Raw genomic sequence first — 17153 nt, 5'->3', positions numbered from 1 at the left:
AGTAGAGAGAGGAGAGAGAAGGGAGAGGAGAGAGAAGGGAGGGAGAGAGAAGGGAGAAGAGAGAGTAGAGAGAAGGGAGAGGAGTAGAGAGAAGGGAGAGGAGAGAGTAGAGAGAAGGGAGAGGAGAGAGTAGAGAGAGGAGAGAGAAGGGAGAGGAGAGAGAAGGGAGAGGAGAGAGAAGGGAGAAGAGAGAGTAGGGAGAAGAGAGAGTAGGGAGAAGAGAGAGTAGAGAGAAGGGAGAGGAGAGAGAAGGGAGAGGAGTAGAGAGAAGGGAGAGGAGAGAGTAGAGAGAGGAGAGAGTAGAGAGTAGGGAGAGGAGAGAGTAGAGAGAGGAGAGAGAAGGGAGAGGAGAGAGAAGGGAGAGGAGAGAGAAGGGAGAGGAGTAGAGAGAAGGGAGAGGAGAGAGTAGAGAGAGGAGAGAGTAGAGAGTAGGGAGAGGAGAGAGTAGAGAGAGGAGAGAGAAGGGAGAGGAGAGAGAAGGGAGAGGAGAGAGTAGAGAGAAGGGAGAGGAGAGAGAAGGGAGAGGAGAGAGAAGGGAGAGGAGAGAGAAGGGAGAGGAGAGAGTAGAGAGAAGGGAGAGGAGAGAGAAGGGAGAGGAGAGAGGAGAGAGAGGAGAGAGGAGAGAGGAGAGAGAGGAGAGAGAAGGGAGAAGAGAGAGGAGAGAGAAGGGAGAGGAGAGAGGAGAGAGGAGAGGAGAGAGGAGAGAGGAGAGGAGAGAGAAGGGAGAGGAGAGAGAAGGGAGAGGAGAGAGAAGGGAGAGGAGAGAGAAGGGAGAGGAGAGAGAAGGGAGAGGAGAGAGAAGGGAGAGGAGAGAGAAGGGAGAGGAGAGAGAAGGGAGAGGAGAGAGAAGGGAGAGGAGAGAGTAGAGAGAAGGGAGGAGAGAGAAGGGAGGAGAGAGAAGGGAGGAGAGAGAAGGGAGGAAGGGGAGAGAGAAGGGAGAGAGGGGAGAGAGAAGGGAGAGAGGGGAGAGAGAGTAGAGAAAAGGGAGGTGAGAGAGTAGAGAGAAGGGAGGTGAGAGAGTAGAGAGAAGGGAGGGGAGAGGTGAGAGAGTAGAGAGAAGGGAGGAGAGAGAAGGGAGGAAGGGGAGAGAGAAGGGAGAGAGGGGAGAGAGAGTAGAGAAAAGGGAGGTGAGAGAGTAGAGAGAAGGGAGGTGAGAGAGTAGAGAGAAGGGAGGGGAGAGAGTAGAGAGACGGGAGGTGGGAGGTGAGAGAGTAGAGAGAAGGGAGGGGAAAGAGCTTGTTTGTGTGTGGGGGTGAATGTTTAATAGTAAAACCGTTGGCACAGAATTATGCCAATGTCAGGCTCTTAAAAAATGAGACCGTGCGCGCGCCCACACACAGAGTTCTGCAAACCTGCCCTACAGTAACGCCATCTCCATGGTTACCTCAGCCAAGGGAAGACTCCACACCACAACAACAGACAGAAGATGGGGGAGGGGAGGGGAGAACCTAGAGGTCGACCGATTAAAATCAGCATGGGCCATTAATTAGGGCCGATTTCAAATTCATAACAATCGGTAATTATGGCCAATTTCACTCCACGAGAAACTGCGTGGCAGGCTGACCACCTGTTACGCGAGTGCAGCAAGGAGCGAAGGTAAGTTGTTAGCTGGCATTAAACTTATCTCATAAAAAACAATACATCTTAACAATCACTAGTGAAATACACGTGGTTGATGATATTACTAGTTTAACTAGCTTGTCCTCTGTTGCAAATAATGAATGCAGTGCCTGTTAATTTATCACAGAATCACAGCCTACTTCGCCAAACTGGTGATGAAGTGCATTCGCAAAAAAAGCACTGTCGTTGCACCAATGTACCTAACCATAAACACCAATGTACCTAACCATAAACACCAATGTACCTAACCATAAACACCAATGTACCTAACCATAAACATCAATGTACCTAACCATAAACACCAATGTACCTAACCATAAACACCAATGTACCTAACCATAAACACCAATGTACCTAACCATAAACACCAATGTACCTAACCATAAACACCAATGTACCTAACCATAAACACCAATGTACCTAACCATAAACACCAATGTACCTAACCATAAACACCAATGTACCTAACCATAAACACCAATGTACCTAACCATAAACACCAATGTACCTAACCATAAACACCAATGTACCTAACCATAAACACCAATGTACCTAACCATAAACACCAATGTACCTAACCATAAACACCAATGTACCTAACCATAAACACCAATGTACCTAACCATAAACACCAATGTACCTAACCATAAACACCAATGTACCTAACCATAAACACCAATGTACCTAACCATAAACACCAATGTACCTAACCATAAACACCAATGTACCTAACCATAAACACCAATGTACCTAACCATAAACACCAATGTACCTAACCATAAACACCAATGTACCTAACCATAAACACCAATGTACCTAACCATAACACCAATGTACCTAACCATAAACACCAATGTACCTAACCATAAACACCAATGTACCTAACCATAAACACCAATGTACCTAACCATAAACACCAATGTACCTAACCATAAACACCAATGTACCTAACCACCAATGTACCTAACCACCAATGTACCTAACCACCAATGTACCTAACCACCAATGTACCTAACCACCAATGTACCTAACCACCAATGTACCTAACCATAAACACCAATGTACCTAACCATAAACACCAATGTACCTAACCATAAACACCAATGTACCTAACCATAAACACCAATGTACCTAACCACCAATGTACCTAACCACCAATGTACCTAACCACCAATGTACCTAACCACCAATGTACCTAACCACCAATGTACCTAACCACCAATGTACCTAACCACCAATGTACCTAACCACCAATGTACCTAACCACCAATGTACCTAACCACCAATGTACCTAACCACCAATGTACCTAACCATAAACACCAATGTACCTAACCATAAACACCAATGTACCTAACCATAAACACCAATGTACCTAACCATAAACACCAATGTACCTAACCATAAACATCAACGCCTTTCTTAAAATCAATACACAAATATATATTTTTAAACCTACATATTTAGTTAAAATAAATTCATGTTAGCAGGCAATATTAACTAGGGAAGTTGTGTCACTTCTCTTGCGTTCAGTACAAGCAGAGTCAGGGTATATGCAGCAGTTTGGTCCGCCTGGCTCGTTGCAAACTGTGTGAAGACCATTTCTTCCTAACAACGACCGCAATTAATTTGCCAGAGTTTTAAATAATTATGACATAACATTGAAGGTTGTGCAATGTAACAAGAATATTTAGACTTATGGATGCCACCCGTTAGATAAAATACCGAACGGTTCTGTATTTCACTGAAATAATAAACGTTTTGTTTTCGAGATGATAGTTTCCGGATTTGACCATATTAATGACCTAAGGCTCGTATTTCTGTGTGTTATTATATTATAATTAAGTCTATGATTTGATATTTGATAGAGCAGTCTGACTGAGCGGTGGTAGGCACCAGCAGGCTCGTAAGCATTCATTCAAACAGCACTTTCCTGCGTTTGCCAGCAGCTCTTCGCAATGCTTGAAGCATAGCGCTGTTTATGACTTCAAGCCTATCAACTCCCGAGATTAGGCTGGCAATACTAAAGTACCTATAAGAACATCCAATAGTCAAAGGTATATAAAATACAAAAGGTATATAGAGAAATAGTCCTATAATTCCTATAATAACTTCAACCTAAAACTTCTTACCTGGGAATATTGAAGACTAATGTTAAAAGGAACCACCAGCTTTCATATGTTCTCATGTTCTGAGCAAGGAACTTAAACGTTAGCTTTCTTACATGGCACATATTGCACTTTTACTTTCTTCTCCAACACTTTGTTTTTGCATTATTTCAAATTGAACAAGTTTCATTATTTATTTGAGACAAAATAGATGTTTATTTATGTATTATATTAAGTTCAAATAAAAGTGTTCATTCAGTATTGTTGTAATTGTCGTTATTACAAATATATAGAAATAAATAAATACATTTTAAAAACGGCCGATTAATCGGTATCGGCTTTGAAAAATCATAGTCGGTCGACCTCTAGGAGGAGTGCACTACTTTCAATCACAGCCACATGGGGATAACCCTGAACACTAGATGAGGAACCCCATCTTTCAACAGCCAAATCTACACTCTAGTCTATCCAGCTTACTATCTATGGTCATGAGGACCTGTTATCAGTTACTACTGCAGTTTCACTGGTGATTCAGTAACCCAACTCTGTGTGTGTGTGTGTGTGTGTTGGACTAAGGACTTAAAAGTCACAATGGAGTTGAGAGAATAATGAAGTGATTGTGTCCACAGGGCAGACTGAAACAGGAGGGGGAAGACTATCAACGCAATTCTATTAAACTAATTCAGTACAATCCTCTACTGATGAGGGCAGGAGAGAGCAAAAACGAGACGGAGACTAAACTGTGGTGCGTGTGTTTGAAACGTAAAACTGAAATCCCATGTGCGAGCGGTCAATGTTGGCAGTATATATGTATGTGGTCCTGTGGACCAGACAGTAGATGCTCACAGTCACATGATACACAACCTCTAACCTCAAACATTATACACACACCCTTCCCCCTGTATCAGACTGCACTACAGTCCGCTGCTGTGTTTAATCAAACATCCCTCCTTCTCCCTTGCTCCCCCACTCTACTCTCCCCCTCCCCTCTCTCTCCCAGGCCTGTCAAAGCTCATGTCTTCTGCTGGACATGGGTAGGCGAATGTGGAAGAGAAGGATGAGAGGGGATGAGTGTGTATATGTATACCATCAGTGAACAGGGTTTCCCCTCAGTCCTCAGGGTGTGTGTGGGCTGGAGAATGTCCACACAGTCCCAGTCAGTCTGACAGCGTGTTAAACCAGCCACATACAGGGCATTTCAGAGTGTGTGTGGGCTGGAGAATGTCTAAACAGTCCCCATCAGTCTGACAGCTTGTTAAACCAGCCACATACAGGGCATTTCAGAGTGTGTGTGGGCTGGAGAATGTCTAAACAGTCCCAGTCAGTCTGACAGCGTGTTAAACCAGCCACATACAGGGCATTTCAGAGTGTGTGTGGGCTGGAGAGAGTCCAAACAGTCCCAGTCAGTCTGACAGCGTGTTAAACCAGCCACATACAGGGCATTTCAGAGTGTGTGTGGGCTGGAGAATGTCCAAACAGCACCAGTCAGTCTGACAGCATGTTAAACCAGCCACATACAGGGCATTTCAGAAAGTATTCAGAACCATTGACTTTTACCACATGTTGTTTGTTACGTTACAGCCTCATTCTAAAATGGATTTACATAAAAACCTTTCCTCGTCAATCTACACACAATACCCCATAACGAGAAAGTGAAAACAGGTTTTTAGAAGATTTACTATTTTATTTAAAATAAAAAACAGAAATACCTTATTGATTGGACATGAATTGGAAAAGCACACACCTTTATTAAAATAAGGCCCCACAGTTGACAGAGCAGAAACCAAGCCGAGAGGTGGAAGGAGTTGTTCGTAGAGCTCCGAGACAGGATTGTGTAGAGACACAGATTGAAGGTACAAGAACACAGTTGTCTCCATCATTCTTAAACGGAAGAAGTTTGGAACCGCCAAGACTTTTCCTAGAGCTGGCCGCCTGGACAAACTGAGTAATCAGGGGAGAAGGGCCTTGGTCAGGGAGGTGACCAAGAACCCGATGGTCCCGCTGACAGAGCTCCGGGGTTCCTCTACTTTATGGTAGTGACCAGATGGAAGCCACTCCTCAGTAAAAGGCACATGACAGCTCGCTTGGAGTTTCCCAAAGGGCACCTAAAGGACTCTCAGACCATGAGAAACAAGATTCTCTGGTCTGATGAAACCAAGATTGAACTCATTGTCCTGAATGTCAAGCGATACGTCTGGAGGAAACCTGGCACTATCTCTACGGTGAAGCATGGTGGTGGCAGCATCATGCTGTGGGGATGTTTTTCAGTGCCAGGGACTGGGAGACTAGTCAGGTTTGAGGGAAAGCTGAACGGAGCAAAGTAGAGAGAGATCATTGATGAAAACCTGCTCCAGAGCTCTCAGGACCTCAGACTGGGGTGAAGGTTCACCTTCCAACAGGACAACAACCCTAAGCACACAGCCAAGACAACACAGGAGTGGCTTCGGGACAAGTCTGGCCAGAGCCCAGACTTGAACCTGATCGAACATCTCTGGAGAGACCTGAAAATAGCTGTGCAGCAACACTCCCCATCCAACCTGACAGAGCTTAAGAGGATCTGCAGAGAAGAATGGGGGAAAACTACCCAAATGCAGGTGTGCCAAGCTTGTAACTTCATACCCAAGAAGACGCGAGGCTGTAATCGCTGCCAAAGGTGCTTCAACAAAGTACTGAGTACAGAGTCTGAATACTTACTGCCAAAGGTGCTTCAACAAAGTACTGAGTACAGAGTCTGAATACTTACTGCCAAAGGTGCTTCAACAAAGTACTGAGTAAAGAGTCTGAATACTTACTGCCAAAGGTGCTTCAACAAACTACTGAGTAAAGAGTCTGAATACTTACTGCCAAAGGTGCTTCAACAAACTACTGAGTAAAGAGTCTGAATACTTACTGCCAAAGGTGCTTCAACAAACTACTGAGTAAAGAGTCTGAATACTTACTGCCAAAGGTGCTTCAACAAACTACTGAGTCTGAATACTTACTGCCAATGGTGCTTCAACAAAGTACTGAGTAAAGAGTCTGAATACTTACTGCCATACTGTACCTAACCATAAACACCAATGTACCTAACCATAAACACCAATGTACCTAACCATAAACACCAATGTACCTAACCATAAACACCAATGTACCTAACCATAAACACCAATGTACCTAACCATAAACACCAATGTACCTAACCATAAACACCAATGTACCTAACCATAAACACCAATGTACCTAACCACCAATGTACCTAACCACCAATGTACCTAACCACCAATGTACCTAACCACCAATGTACCTAACCACCAATGTACCTAACCACCAATGTACCTAACCACCAATGTACCTAACCACCAATGTACCTAACCATAAACACCAATGTACCTAACCATAAACACCAATGTACCTAACCATAAACACCAATGTACCTAACCATAAACACCAATGTACCTAACCATAAACATCAACGCCTTTCTTAAAATCAATACACAAATATATATTTTTAAACCTACATATTTAGTTAAAATAAATTCATGTTAGCAGGCAATATTAACTAGGGAAGTTGTGTCACTTCTCTTGCGTTCAGTACAAGCAGAGTCAGGGTATATGCAGCAGTTTGGTCCGCCTGGCTCGTTGCAAACTGTGTGAAGACCATTTCTTCCTAACAACGACCGCAATTAATTTGCCAGAGTTTTAAATAATTATGACATAACATTGAAGGTTGTGCAATGTAACAAGAATATTTAGACTTATGGATGCCACCCGTTAGATAAAATACCGAACGGTTCTGTATTTCACTGAAATAATAAACGTTTTGTTTTCGAGATGATAGTTTCCGGATTTGACCATATTAATGACCTAAGGCTCGTATTTCTGTGTGTTATTATATTATAATTAAGTCTATGATTTGATATTTGATAGAGCAGTCTGACTGAGCGGTGGTAGGCACCAGCAGGCTCGTAAGCATTCATTCAAACAGCACTTTCCTGCGTTTGCCAGCAGCTCTTCGCAATGCTTGAAGCATAGCGCTGTTTATGACTTCAAGCCTATCAACTCCCGAGATTAGGCTGGCAATACTAAAGTACCTATAAGAACATCCAATAGTCAAAGGTATATAAAATACAAAAGGTATATAGAGAAATAGTCCTATAATTCCTATAATAACTTCAACCTAAAACTTCTTACCTGGGAATATTGAAGACTAATGTTAAAAGGAACCACCAGCTTTCATATGTTCTCATGTTCTGAGCAAGGAACTTAAACGTTAGCTTTCTTACATGGCACATATTGCACTTTTACTTTCTTCTCCAACACTTTGTTTTTGCATTATTTCAAATTGAACAAGTTTCATTATTTATTTGAGACAAAATAGATGTTTATTTATGTATTATATTAAGTTCAAATAAAAGTGTTCATTCAGTATTGTTGTAATTGTCGTTATTACAAATATATAGAAATAAATAAATACATTTTAAAAACGGCCGATTAATCGGTATCGGCTTTGAAAAATCATAGTCGGTCGACCTCTAGGAGGAGTGCACTACTTTCAATCACAGCCACATGGGGATAACCCTGAACACTAGATGAGGAACCCCATCTTTCAACAGCCAAATCTACACTCTAGTCTATCCAGCTTACTATCTATGGTCATGAGGACCTGTTATCAGTTACTACTGCAGTTTCACTGGTGATTCAGTAACCCAACTCTGTGTGTGTGTGTGTGTGTGTTGGACTAAGGACTTAAAAGTCACAATGGAGTTGAGAGAATAATGAAGTGATTGTGTCCACAGGGCAGACTGAAACAGGAGGGGGAAGACTATCAACGCAATTCTATTAAACTAATTCAGTACAATCCTCTACTGATGAGGGCAGGAGAGAGCAAAAACGAGACGGAGACTAAACTGTGGTGCGTGTGTTTGAAACGTAAAACTGAAATCCCATGTGCGAGCGGTCAATGTTGGCAGTATATATGTATGTGGTCCTGTGGACCAGACAGTAGATGCTCACAGTCACATGATACACAACCTCTAACCTCAAACATTATACACACACCCTTCCCCCTGTATCAGACTGCACTACAGTCCGCTGCTGTGTTTAATCAAACATCCCTCCTTCTCCCTTGCTCCCCCACTCTACTCTCCCCCTCCCCTCTCTCTCCCAGGCCTGTCAAAGCTCATGTCTTCTGCTGGACATGGGTAGGCGAATGTGGAAGAGAAGGATGAGAGGGGATGAGTGTGTATATGTATACCATCAGTGAACAGGGTTTCCCCTCAGTCCTCAGGGTGTGTGTGGGCTGGAGAATGTCCACACAGTCCCAGTCAGTCTGACAGCGTGTTAAACCAGCCACATACAGGGCATTTCAGAGTGTGTGTGGGCTGGAGAATGTCTAAACAGTCCCCATCAGTCTGACAGCTTGTTAAACCAGCCACATACAGGGCATTTCAGAGTGTGTGTGGGCTGGAGAATGTCTAAACAGTCCCAGTCAGTCTGACAGCGTGTTAAACCAGCCACATACAGGGCATTTCAGAGTGTGTGTGGGCTGGAGAGAGTCCAAACAGTCCCAGTCAGTCTGACAGCGTGTTAAACCAGCCACATACAGGGCATTTCAGAGTGTGTGTGGGCTGGAGAATGTCCAAACAGCACCAGTCAGTCTGACAGCATGTTAAACCAGCCACATACAGGGCATTTCAGAAAGTATTCAGAACCATTGACTTTTACCACATGTTGTTTGTTACGTTACAGCCTCATTCTAAAATGGATTTACATAAAAACCTTTCCTCGTCAATCTACACACAATACCCCATAACGAGAAAGTGAAAACAGGTTTTTAGAAGATTTACTATTTTATTTAAAATAAAAAACAGAAATACCTTATTGATTGGACATGAATTGGAAAAGCACACACCTTTATTAAAATAAGGCCCCACAGTTGACAGAGCAGAAACCAAGCCGAGAGGTGGAAGGAGTTGTTCGTAGAGCTCCGAGACAGGATTGTGTAGAGACACAGATTGAAGGTACAAGAACACAGTTGTCTCCATCATTCTTAAACGGAAGAAGTTTGGAACCGCCAAGACTTTTCCTAGAGCTGGCCGCCTGGACAAACTGAGTAATCAGGGGAGAAGGGCCTTGGTCAGGGAGGTGACCAAGAACCCGATGGTCCCGCTGACAGAGCTCCGGGGTTCCTCTACTTTATGGTAGTGACCAGATGGAAGCCACTCCTCAGTAAAAGGCACATGACAGCTCGCTTGGAGTTTCCCAAAGGGCACCTAAAGGACTCTCAGACCATGAGAAACAAGATTCTCTGGTCTGATGAAACCAAGATTGAACTCATTGTCCTGAATGTCAAGCGATACGTCTGGAGGAAACCTGGCACTATCTCTACGGTGAAGCATGGTGGTGGCAGCATCATGCTGTGGGGATGTTTTTCAGTGCCAGGGACTGGGAGACTAGTCAGGTTTGAGGGAAAGCTGAACGGAGCAAAGTAGAGAGAGATCATTGATGAAAACCTGCTCCAGAGCTCTCAGGACCTCAGACTGGGGTGAAGGTTCACCTTCCAACAGGACAACAACCCTAAGCACACAGCCAAGACAACACAGGAGTGGCTTCGGGACAAGTCTGGCCAGAGCCCAGACTTGAACCTGATCGAACATCTCTGGAGAGACCTGAAAATAGCTGTGCAGCAACACTCCCCATCCAACCTGACAGAGCTTAAGAGGATCTGCAGAGAAGAATGGGGGAAAACTACCCAAATGCAGGTGTGCCAAGCTTGTAACTTCATACCCAAGAAGACGCGAGGCTGTAATCGCTGCCAAAGGTGCTTCAACAAAGTACTGAGTACAGAGTCTGAATACTTACTGCCAAAGGTGCTTCAACAAAGTACTGAGTACAGAGTCTGAATACTTACTGCCAAAGGTGCTTCAACAAAGTACTGAGTAAAGAGTCTGAATACTTACTGCCAAAGGTGCTTCAACAAACTACTGAGTAAAGAGTCTGAATACTTACTGCCAAAGGTGCTTCAACAAACTACTGAGTAAAGAGTCTGAATACTTACTGCCAAAGGTGCTTCAACAAAGTACTGAGTAAAGAGTCTGAATACTTACTGCCAAAGGTGCTTCAACAAAGTACTGAGTAAAGAGTCTGAATACTTACTGTATGTAAATGTGATATTTTATTTATATTTTTTTTATATACCTTCTCAAAAAAAAAAAAGTTTAAATGTTTTGGCTTTGTTATTATGGGGTATTGTGTGGAGATTGGTGAGTGGAAAAAACAAGTCAAGGGGTCTGAATACTTACCGAATGCACTGTACATACAGAAGCATAGCTCAGCCTGCCTTTGTGTGTCAGTATAATGATGATGGGAGTTTAATAGAGATGCTGATGATATTGCTGACTAATGGTTACAGGCTGATATATTGTTGATGATAATGATGATGATGATTATTCTGCTAATGATGGTGAGGATGATGAAGACAAAGACCTCTCCCCCAACCTCACCCTCCGTCTTGGGGTTTCAATGCCTCCGCACTTTACATGTCCCTGTTCTTCACTACTGTGGGCACTCAGAGGAGAACACTACAACAGCCTGGATCTCTCTTTCTCACACACACTTTCTACATTCATCAGCTGGGAGAGCATCCATGCTTTTATTTCAGTCTATAAATAGAAGAGCAAGATCATAGCATCAATGCCTCCTGAGCACGGACACACACAACCATATTGACACACAACACATACATTTACATACGAGTTTAGAGAGAGACACACACAACACATACATACGAGTTTAGAGAGAGACACACACAACCATATTGACACACAACACATACATTTACATACGAGTTTAGAGAGACACACAACACATACATTTACATATGAGTTTAGAGAGAGACACACAACACATACATATGAGTTTAGAGAGAGACACACAACACATACATATGAGTTTAGAGAGAGACACACAAGGATGTAACGGTTTGAGGGAGACTCCCAATTAGTGTGTGTATCCTGCTATGTGTGGTAAGCGGACTGCTGTCCTCCCTCTGTGTATGTGTGCGGAGCTATTATGAGAAGGTCCAGCTGTCCTGTATGAATACACAGAGAGATTACCTCTGCACACAAACTGAGCACCACACACACACACTCCCCTACAGGCATGAGTGCAGAGAGAGAAGGCCTCTCCTTAAGCACACATTAAACACTCCGTGGCATTACGCAAATCAGGCCAACGGACACTTCAGAGACAGATAGATGACAGCTCATATAACAGGCTTACTGCCTACCTACCAGACCCATCATAGGATCCCTTCTCTGACCGTCATGTCTGTCAAACATGTGTGTGCCAGTTAAGGTACCTGCCATTCAGTAGCCCACACTCACAGGGAGCAGAACAGACTACCTGCAGATTCTTACATCACACACACACCTCTATTTGAGTTCACAGTAGCCTGCTCCTCCAGTGTGATGTCAGATATGATTAAACACGTATACAGTCCACACACATCCTGTTTGACCTTCTGTTTCCCTCTCCCCCCCCTCCCTTCATCAAACAACTCTATGTGAACACCTGTTTGCCGGCTATCCTGCCACAGACCCGGATACACACACCTGACCCAGGCCCTGATCTAATTCTGTCCTTTCTTCCTGTAAATAACACTTCCTTGCCCTCCTTTGAGTAATATTACTTAAGGGTTTGAATTTATGCAATTTTATACTTCCTACTATGGGACTGTGTGACCAAGGTAGCCCGTATGGTGCCCTTTGCTTTACACACATTATATTCAGCTGTTTACCGGCCTACCCTGTTCTCACCTTAATCTTGTGGAGTGACTTCTCCTCGTCTCCTCCTATAGTCTGGGTCCACACGGTCATGCCAGTTTTGTTGTAGGTCAGACTCCAGCCCTCCTCGCTCCCGCACTCCTCCTTGAAGTTGCTGAATGCCCGGTCGTCCGGGATCAACACAGACTCCGCCGACATGATCTGTTAGCGAGGAGCGCGAGCTCGCTCTTCTGCAGGTCACCGGGAAGAACAACGACGAGACCGAGCCGAGGTAGGGGAACTCCCGGTGGCGAAGAGACCCAATCCCGAGGCAAACTGGGACGAACGGGCGCCGGTGAAGAGTGACTGGGCTAAACGACGCACTCCTCTATCCTCTGAGTGAATTATTCATCTAATTTAATTTATCGCCGAGCAAGCAACCAGCTAAACCGAGTCTTGTTATGATGGGTGTTAGAAAGGGGAGCTGCGCGGGATCACCGAAAGCGTACAAAAACGAAGAAAGCACAAAAACCGGTATAAAAATAACATGTATTTCATAGAAACTATAGTCACGAGTGGAAGCTTTCCGGCTTTTATCTTATAACACTATTGACCCTCTGGCGTGAATCAATTGCAGTTCAATATGGTCGGCAGCAGCTATTTCAGGGAGCCATATGTTTCTGCTGTCTCACCGCGACTCGGCTGGAAATGAAAGGCTGACAAGTCCGAGGGTTATGATCAATCGTTGCCCATTTACATTTCAGTTCCCCTGCGTCGCTGTGTGCCCCCCTATGGTCCCTCGAGGTTGATGGTGCAGTGTGGAGAAAAGAGTACAGCGTTGGTGACACACAGAGAAGCGATAAAAGATTGACAATCGAAGTGAAACCGCCCACTCGGCTACGTGCACACACACATCCTTCTATAAGGGACCAGAAATCAGCTGCGCGCCTGGTCCTATAAACTGGCGGGTGCTCTCCTCCCTTCCTCCATCCCTTTTCCCTGTTGTTGTTTATTTTCGAACTATGTGTCTGTCTATTTCAACAACAGAACCATTACTGCGGGAGATGGCTTTGGGAAAATGCCTTTAGGAAGTGACGTTTCTAGGATTTGAAGACAATTGGAGGCTTAGCCCAAAGCTGGTAGGTGGTCTGGGGGCATTCTCCCCCGGGGTAAAAAATGAATTTCAACAGCTAAATGCATTTGGTGCACTTTGAGATACACATTGAGAGATTAGAATAGTGAGAGACCGACCGCCGACCACGTGTAACCACTCCAGCCCAGGACCTCCACATCAGGCTTCTTCACTTGTGTGATCGTCTAAGACCAGCCACCCAGACAGCTGATGAAACTGTCAGAAACCATCTCAGGGAAGGTCATCTGCATGCTCGTCGTGCTCACCAGGGTCTTGACCTGACTGAAGTTTGGTGTCATAACCGACTTCAGTGGGCAAATGCTCACCTTCTTTGGCCACTGGCACGCTGTGGGGCCCATGGTGGCGGTGGGGTTATGGTATGGACAAGCATAAACTACGGACAACGAACACAATTGTATTTTATCAATAGCAATTTGAATGCACAGAGATGCTGTGACAAGATTCTGAGGCCCATTGTTGTGCCATTCATCCGCCCCTATCACTTCATGTTTCAAAATCAAATCAAATTTGATTTGTCACATACACATGGTTAGCAGATGTTAATGCGAGTGTAGCGAAATCCTTATGCTTCTAGTTCCGACAATTCAGTAATAACCAACGAGTAATCTAACCTAACAATTCCACAACCACTACCCTATACACACAAGTGTAAGTGGATAAAGAATATGTACATAAAGATATATGAATGAGTGATGGTACAGAACGGCATAGGCTAGATGCAATCGATGGTATCTAGTACAGTATATACATATGAGATGAGTAATGTAGGGTATGTAAACAAAGTGGCATAGTTTAAAATGGCTAGTGATACATGTATTACATAAAGATGGAGCAGATGACATAGAGTACAGTATATACATATACATATGAGATGAGTAATGTAGGGTATGTAAACATTATATTAAGTGGCATTGTTTAAAGTGGCTAGTGATACATTTTTACATCAATTTCCATTATTAAAGTGGCTGGAGATGAGTCAGTATGTTGGCAGCAGCCACTCAATGTTAGTGGTGGCTGTTTAATAGTCTGATGGCCTTGAGATAGAAGCTGTTTTTCAGTCTCTCGGTCCCTTCTTTGAAGCACCTGTACTGACCTCGCCTTCTGGATAATAGCGGGGTGAACAGGCAGTGGCTCGGGTGTTTGTTGTCCTTGATGATCTTTATGGCCTTCCTGTGACATCGGGTGGTGTAGGTGTCCTGGGTGGCAGGTAGTTTGGCCCCGGTGATGCATTGTGCAGACCTCACTACCCTCTGGAGAGCCTTACGGTTGTGGGCGGAGCAGTTGCCGTACCAGGTGGTGATACAGCTCGACAGGATGCTCTCGATTGTGCGTTTGTGAGTGCTTTTGGTGACAAGCCAAATTTCTTCAGCCTCCTGAGATTGAAGAGGTGCTGCTGCGCCTTCTTCACAACACTGTCTGTGTGGGTGGACCAATTCAGTTTGTCCGTGATATGTACGCCGAGGAACTTAAAACTTACTACCCTCTCCACTACTGTCCCGTCGATGTGGATAGGGGGGTGCTCCCTCTGCTGTTTCCTGAAGTCCACTATCATCTCCTTTGTTTTGTTGACGTTGAGTGTGAGGTTATTTTCCTGACACCACACTCCGAGGGCCCTCACCTCCCCCCTGTAGGCCGTCTCGTCGTTGTTGGTAAATCAAGACTACTACTGTAGTGTCGTCCGCAAAGTTGATGATTGAGTTGGAAGCGTGCATGGCCACGCAGTCGTGGGTGAACAGGGAGTACAGGAGAGGGCTGAGAATGCACCCTTGTGGAGCCCCAGTGTTGAGGATCAGCAGGGTGGTGATGTTGTTACCTACCCTCACCACCCGGGGGCGGCCTGTCAGGAAGATCAGTACCCAGTTGCACAGGGCGGGGTCTGGGTCTCAAGCTTGATGACGAGTTTGGAGGGTACTATGGTGTTAAATGCTGAGCTGTAGTCGATGAACAGCATTCTCACATAGGTATTCCTCTTGTCCCGATGGGTTAGGGCAGTGTGCAGTGTGGTTGCGATTGCGATTGCGTCGTCTGTGGACCTATTGGGGCGGTAAGCAAATTGGAGTGGGTCTAGGGTGTCGGGTAGGGTGGAGGTGATATGGTCCCAGACTAGTCTCTCAAAGCACTTCATGATGACGGAAGTGAGTGCTAGTGAGTAGTCGTTTAGCTCAGTTACCTTAGCTTTCTTGGGAACAGGTACAATGGTGGCCCTCATGAAGCATGTGGTAACAGCAGACTGGGATAATGATAATGCATGGCCCCATGTCGCAAGGATCTGTACACAATACCAGGAGGCTGAAAATGTTCAAATTCTTCCATAGGCTGCTTTACATCATTTGAGTCAATTGGAGATGTACCTGTGGATGTATTTCACGGCCTACCTTCAAACTCGCTTCTCTAATGTCAAACATGTAAAGTGTGGTGTACCGCAGGGCAGCTTTCTAGGCCCTCTACTCTTTTCTATTTTTATCAATGACCTGCCACTGGCATTAAACAAAGCATGTGTGTCCATGTATGCTGATGATTCAACCATATACACATCAGCAACCACAGCTAATGAAGTCACTGAAACCATTAACAAAGAGTTGCAATCTGTTTTGGAATGTTCAGGACCAGTAATAAACTGATAAGCTACACAAGCAATAACATCAGCGTATGTGTGTATGTGACCAGTAATATTTGATTTGATTTAGGAAGGACCTAGTTAAGCTGCAGCTGGCCCAGAACAGAGAAGCACGTCTTGCTCTTCTTTGTAATCAGAGGGCGATATAAATACAGTCTCTCTTGGCTAAGAGTTGAGGAGAGACTGACTGCATCACTTCTTATTTTTATAAGAAACATTCATTTGTTGAAAATACCAAATTTTTTGCATAGTCAACTTACACACAGCTCTGACACACACACTTACCCCACCAGACATGCCACCAGGGGTCTTTTCACAGTCCCCAAATCCAGAACAAATTCAAGAAAGCGTACAGTATTATATAGAGCTATTGTTGCTGTCACGCCCTGACCATAGAGCCCTTGGTTCTCTATGGTGTTTAGGTCAGAGCGTGACTAGGGGGGGTGTTCTAGTCATTGATTTTCTATGTGGCTGGGTTGTATGGTTCCCAATTAGAGGCAGCTGGTAATCGTTGCCTCTAATTGGGGATCATATTTAGGAAGCCCTATCTCCCACCTGCTTTGTGGGATATTGTTTTATGTATGTGCATGTAACACCACTGATGTCATGTTTCGTGGTTTATTGTTTTGTTTGGAAGTTTCGCTTTATTAAAATATGTGGAACTTTAATCACACTGCGCCTTGGTCCATCTCTCATACCAATCGTGACAATTGCATGGAACTCCATTCCATCTCATATTGTTCAAGTGAACAGCAAACCTGGTTTCAAAAAACAGATAAAGCAACACCTCACAGCACAACGCCTCTCCCCTATTGGACCTAGATAGGTTGTGTGTATGTATTGATATGTCGTCTACGTGTGCCTTTTGTCAAAATATATTTTTGTAGTTCTGTCCTTGAATTGTTCTTGTCTATTA

General features: G+C 44.2%; 1 protein-coding gene across 1 annotated transcript in view; it reads right to left on the bottom strand.

The window, feature by feature from the left end:
- The window catches only part of LOC118936607 (START domain-containing protein 10), a 33673-nt gene extending 16774 nt beyond the window's left edge, over positions 1-16899 (bottom strand). Inside the window, exon 1 of the mRNA XM_036965308.2 lies at positions 12522-16899. Coding sequence (XP_036821203.1) covers positions 12522-12686 — 165 coding nt within the window. The 5' untranslated portion in view covers positions 12687-16899. The remainder of the gene's footprint in view (positions 1-12521) is intronic.
- Between the last annotated feature and the right edge of the window lie 254 nt (positions 16900-17153).

The sequence above is a fragment of the Oncorhynchus mykiss genome, chromosome 27 (genome assembly GCF_057628025.1).
Source record: "Oncorhynchus mykiss isolate SJ-2025 chromosome 27, ASM5762802v1, whole genome shotgun sequence".
Taxonomy (NCBI): domain Eukaryota; kingdom Metazoa; phylum Chordata; class Actinopteri; order Salmoniformes; family Salmonidae; genus Oncorhynchus; species Oncorhynchus mykiss.
The sequence above is the reverse complement of the archived record's forward strand: the minus strand, read 5'-3'. Positions and strand labels throughout refer to the sequence as shown.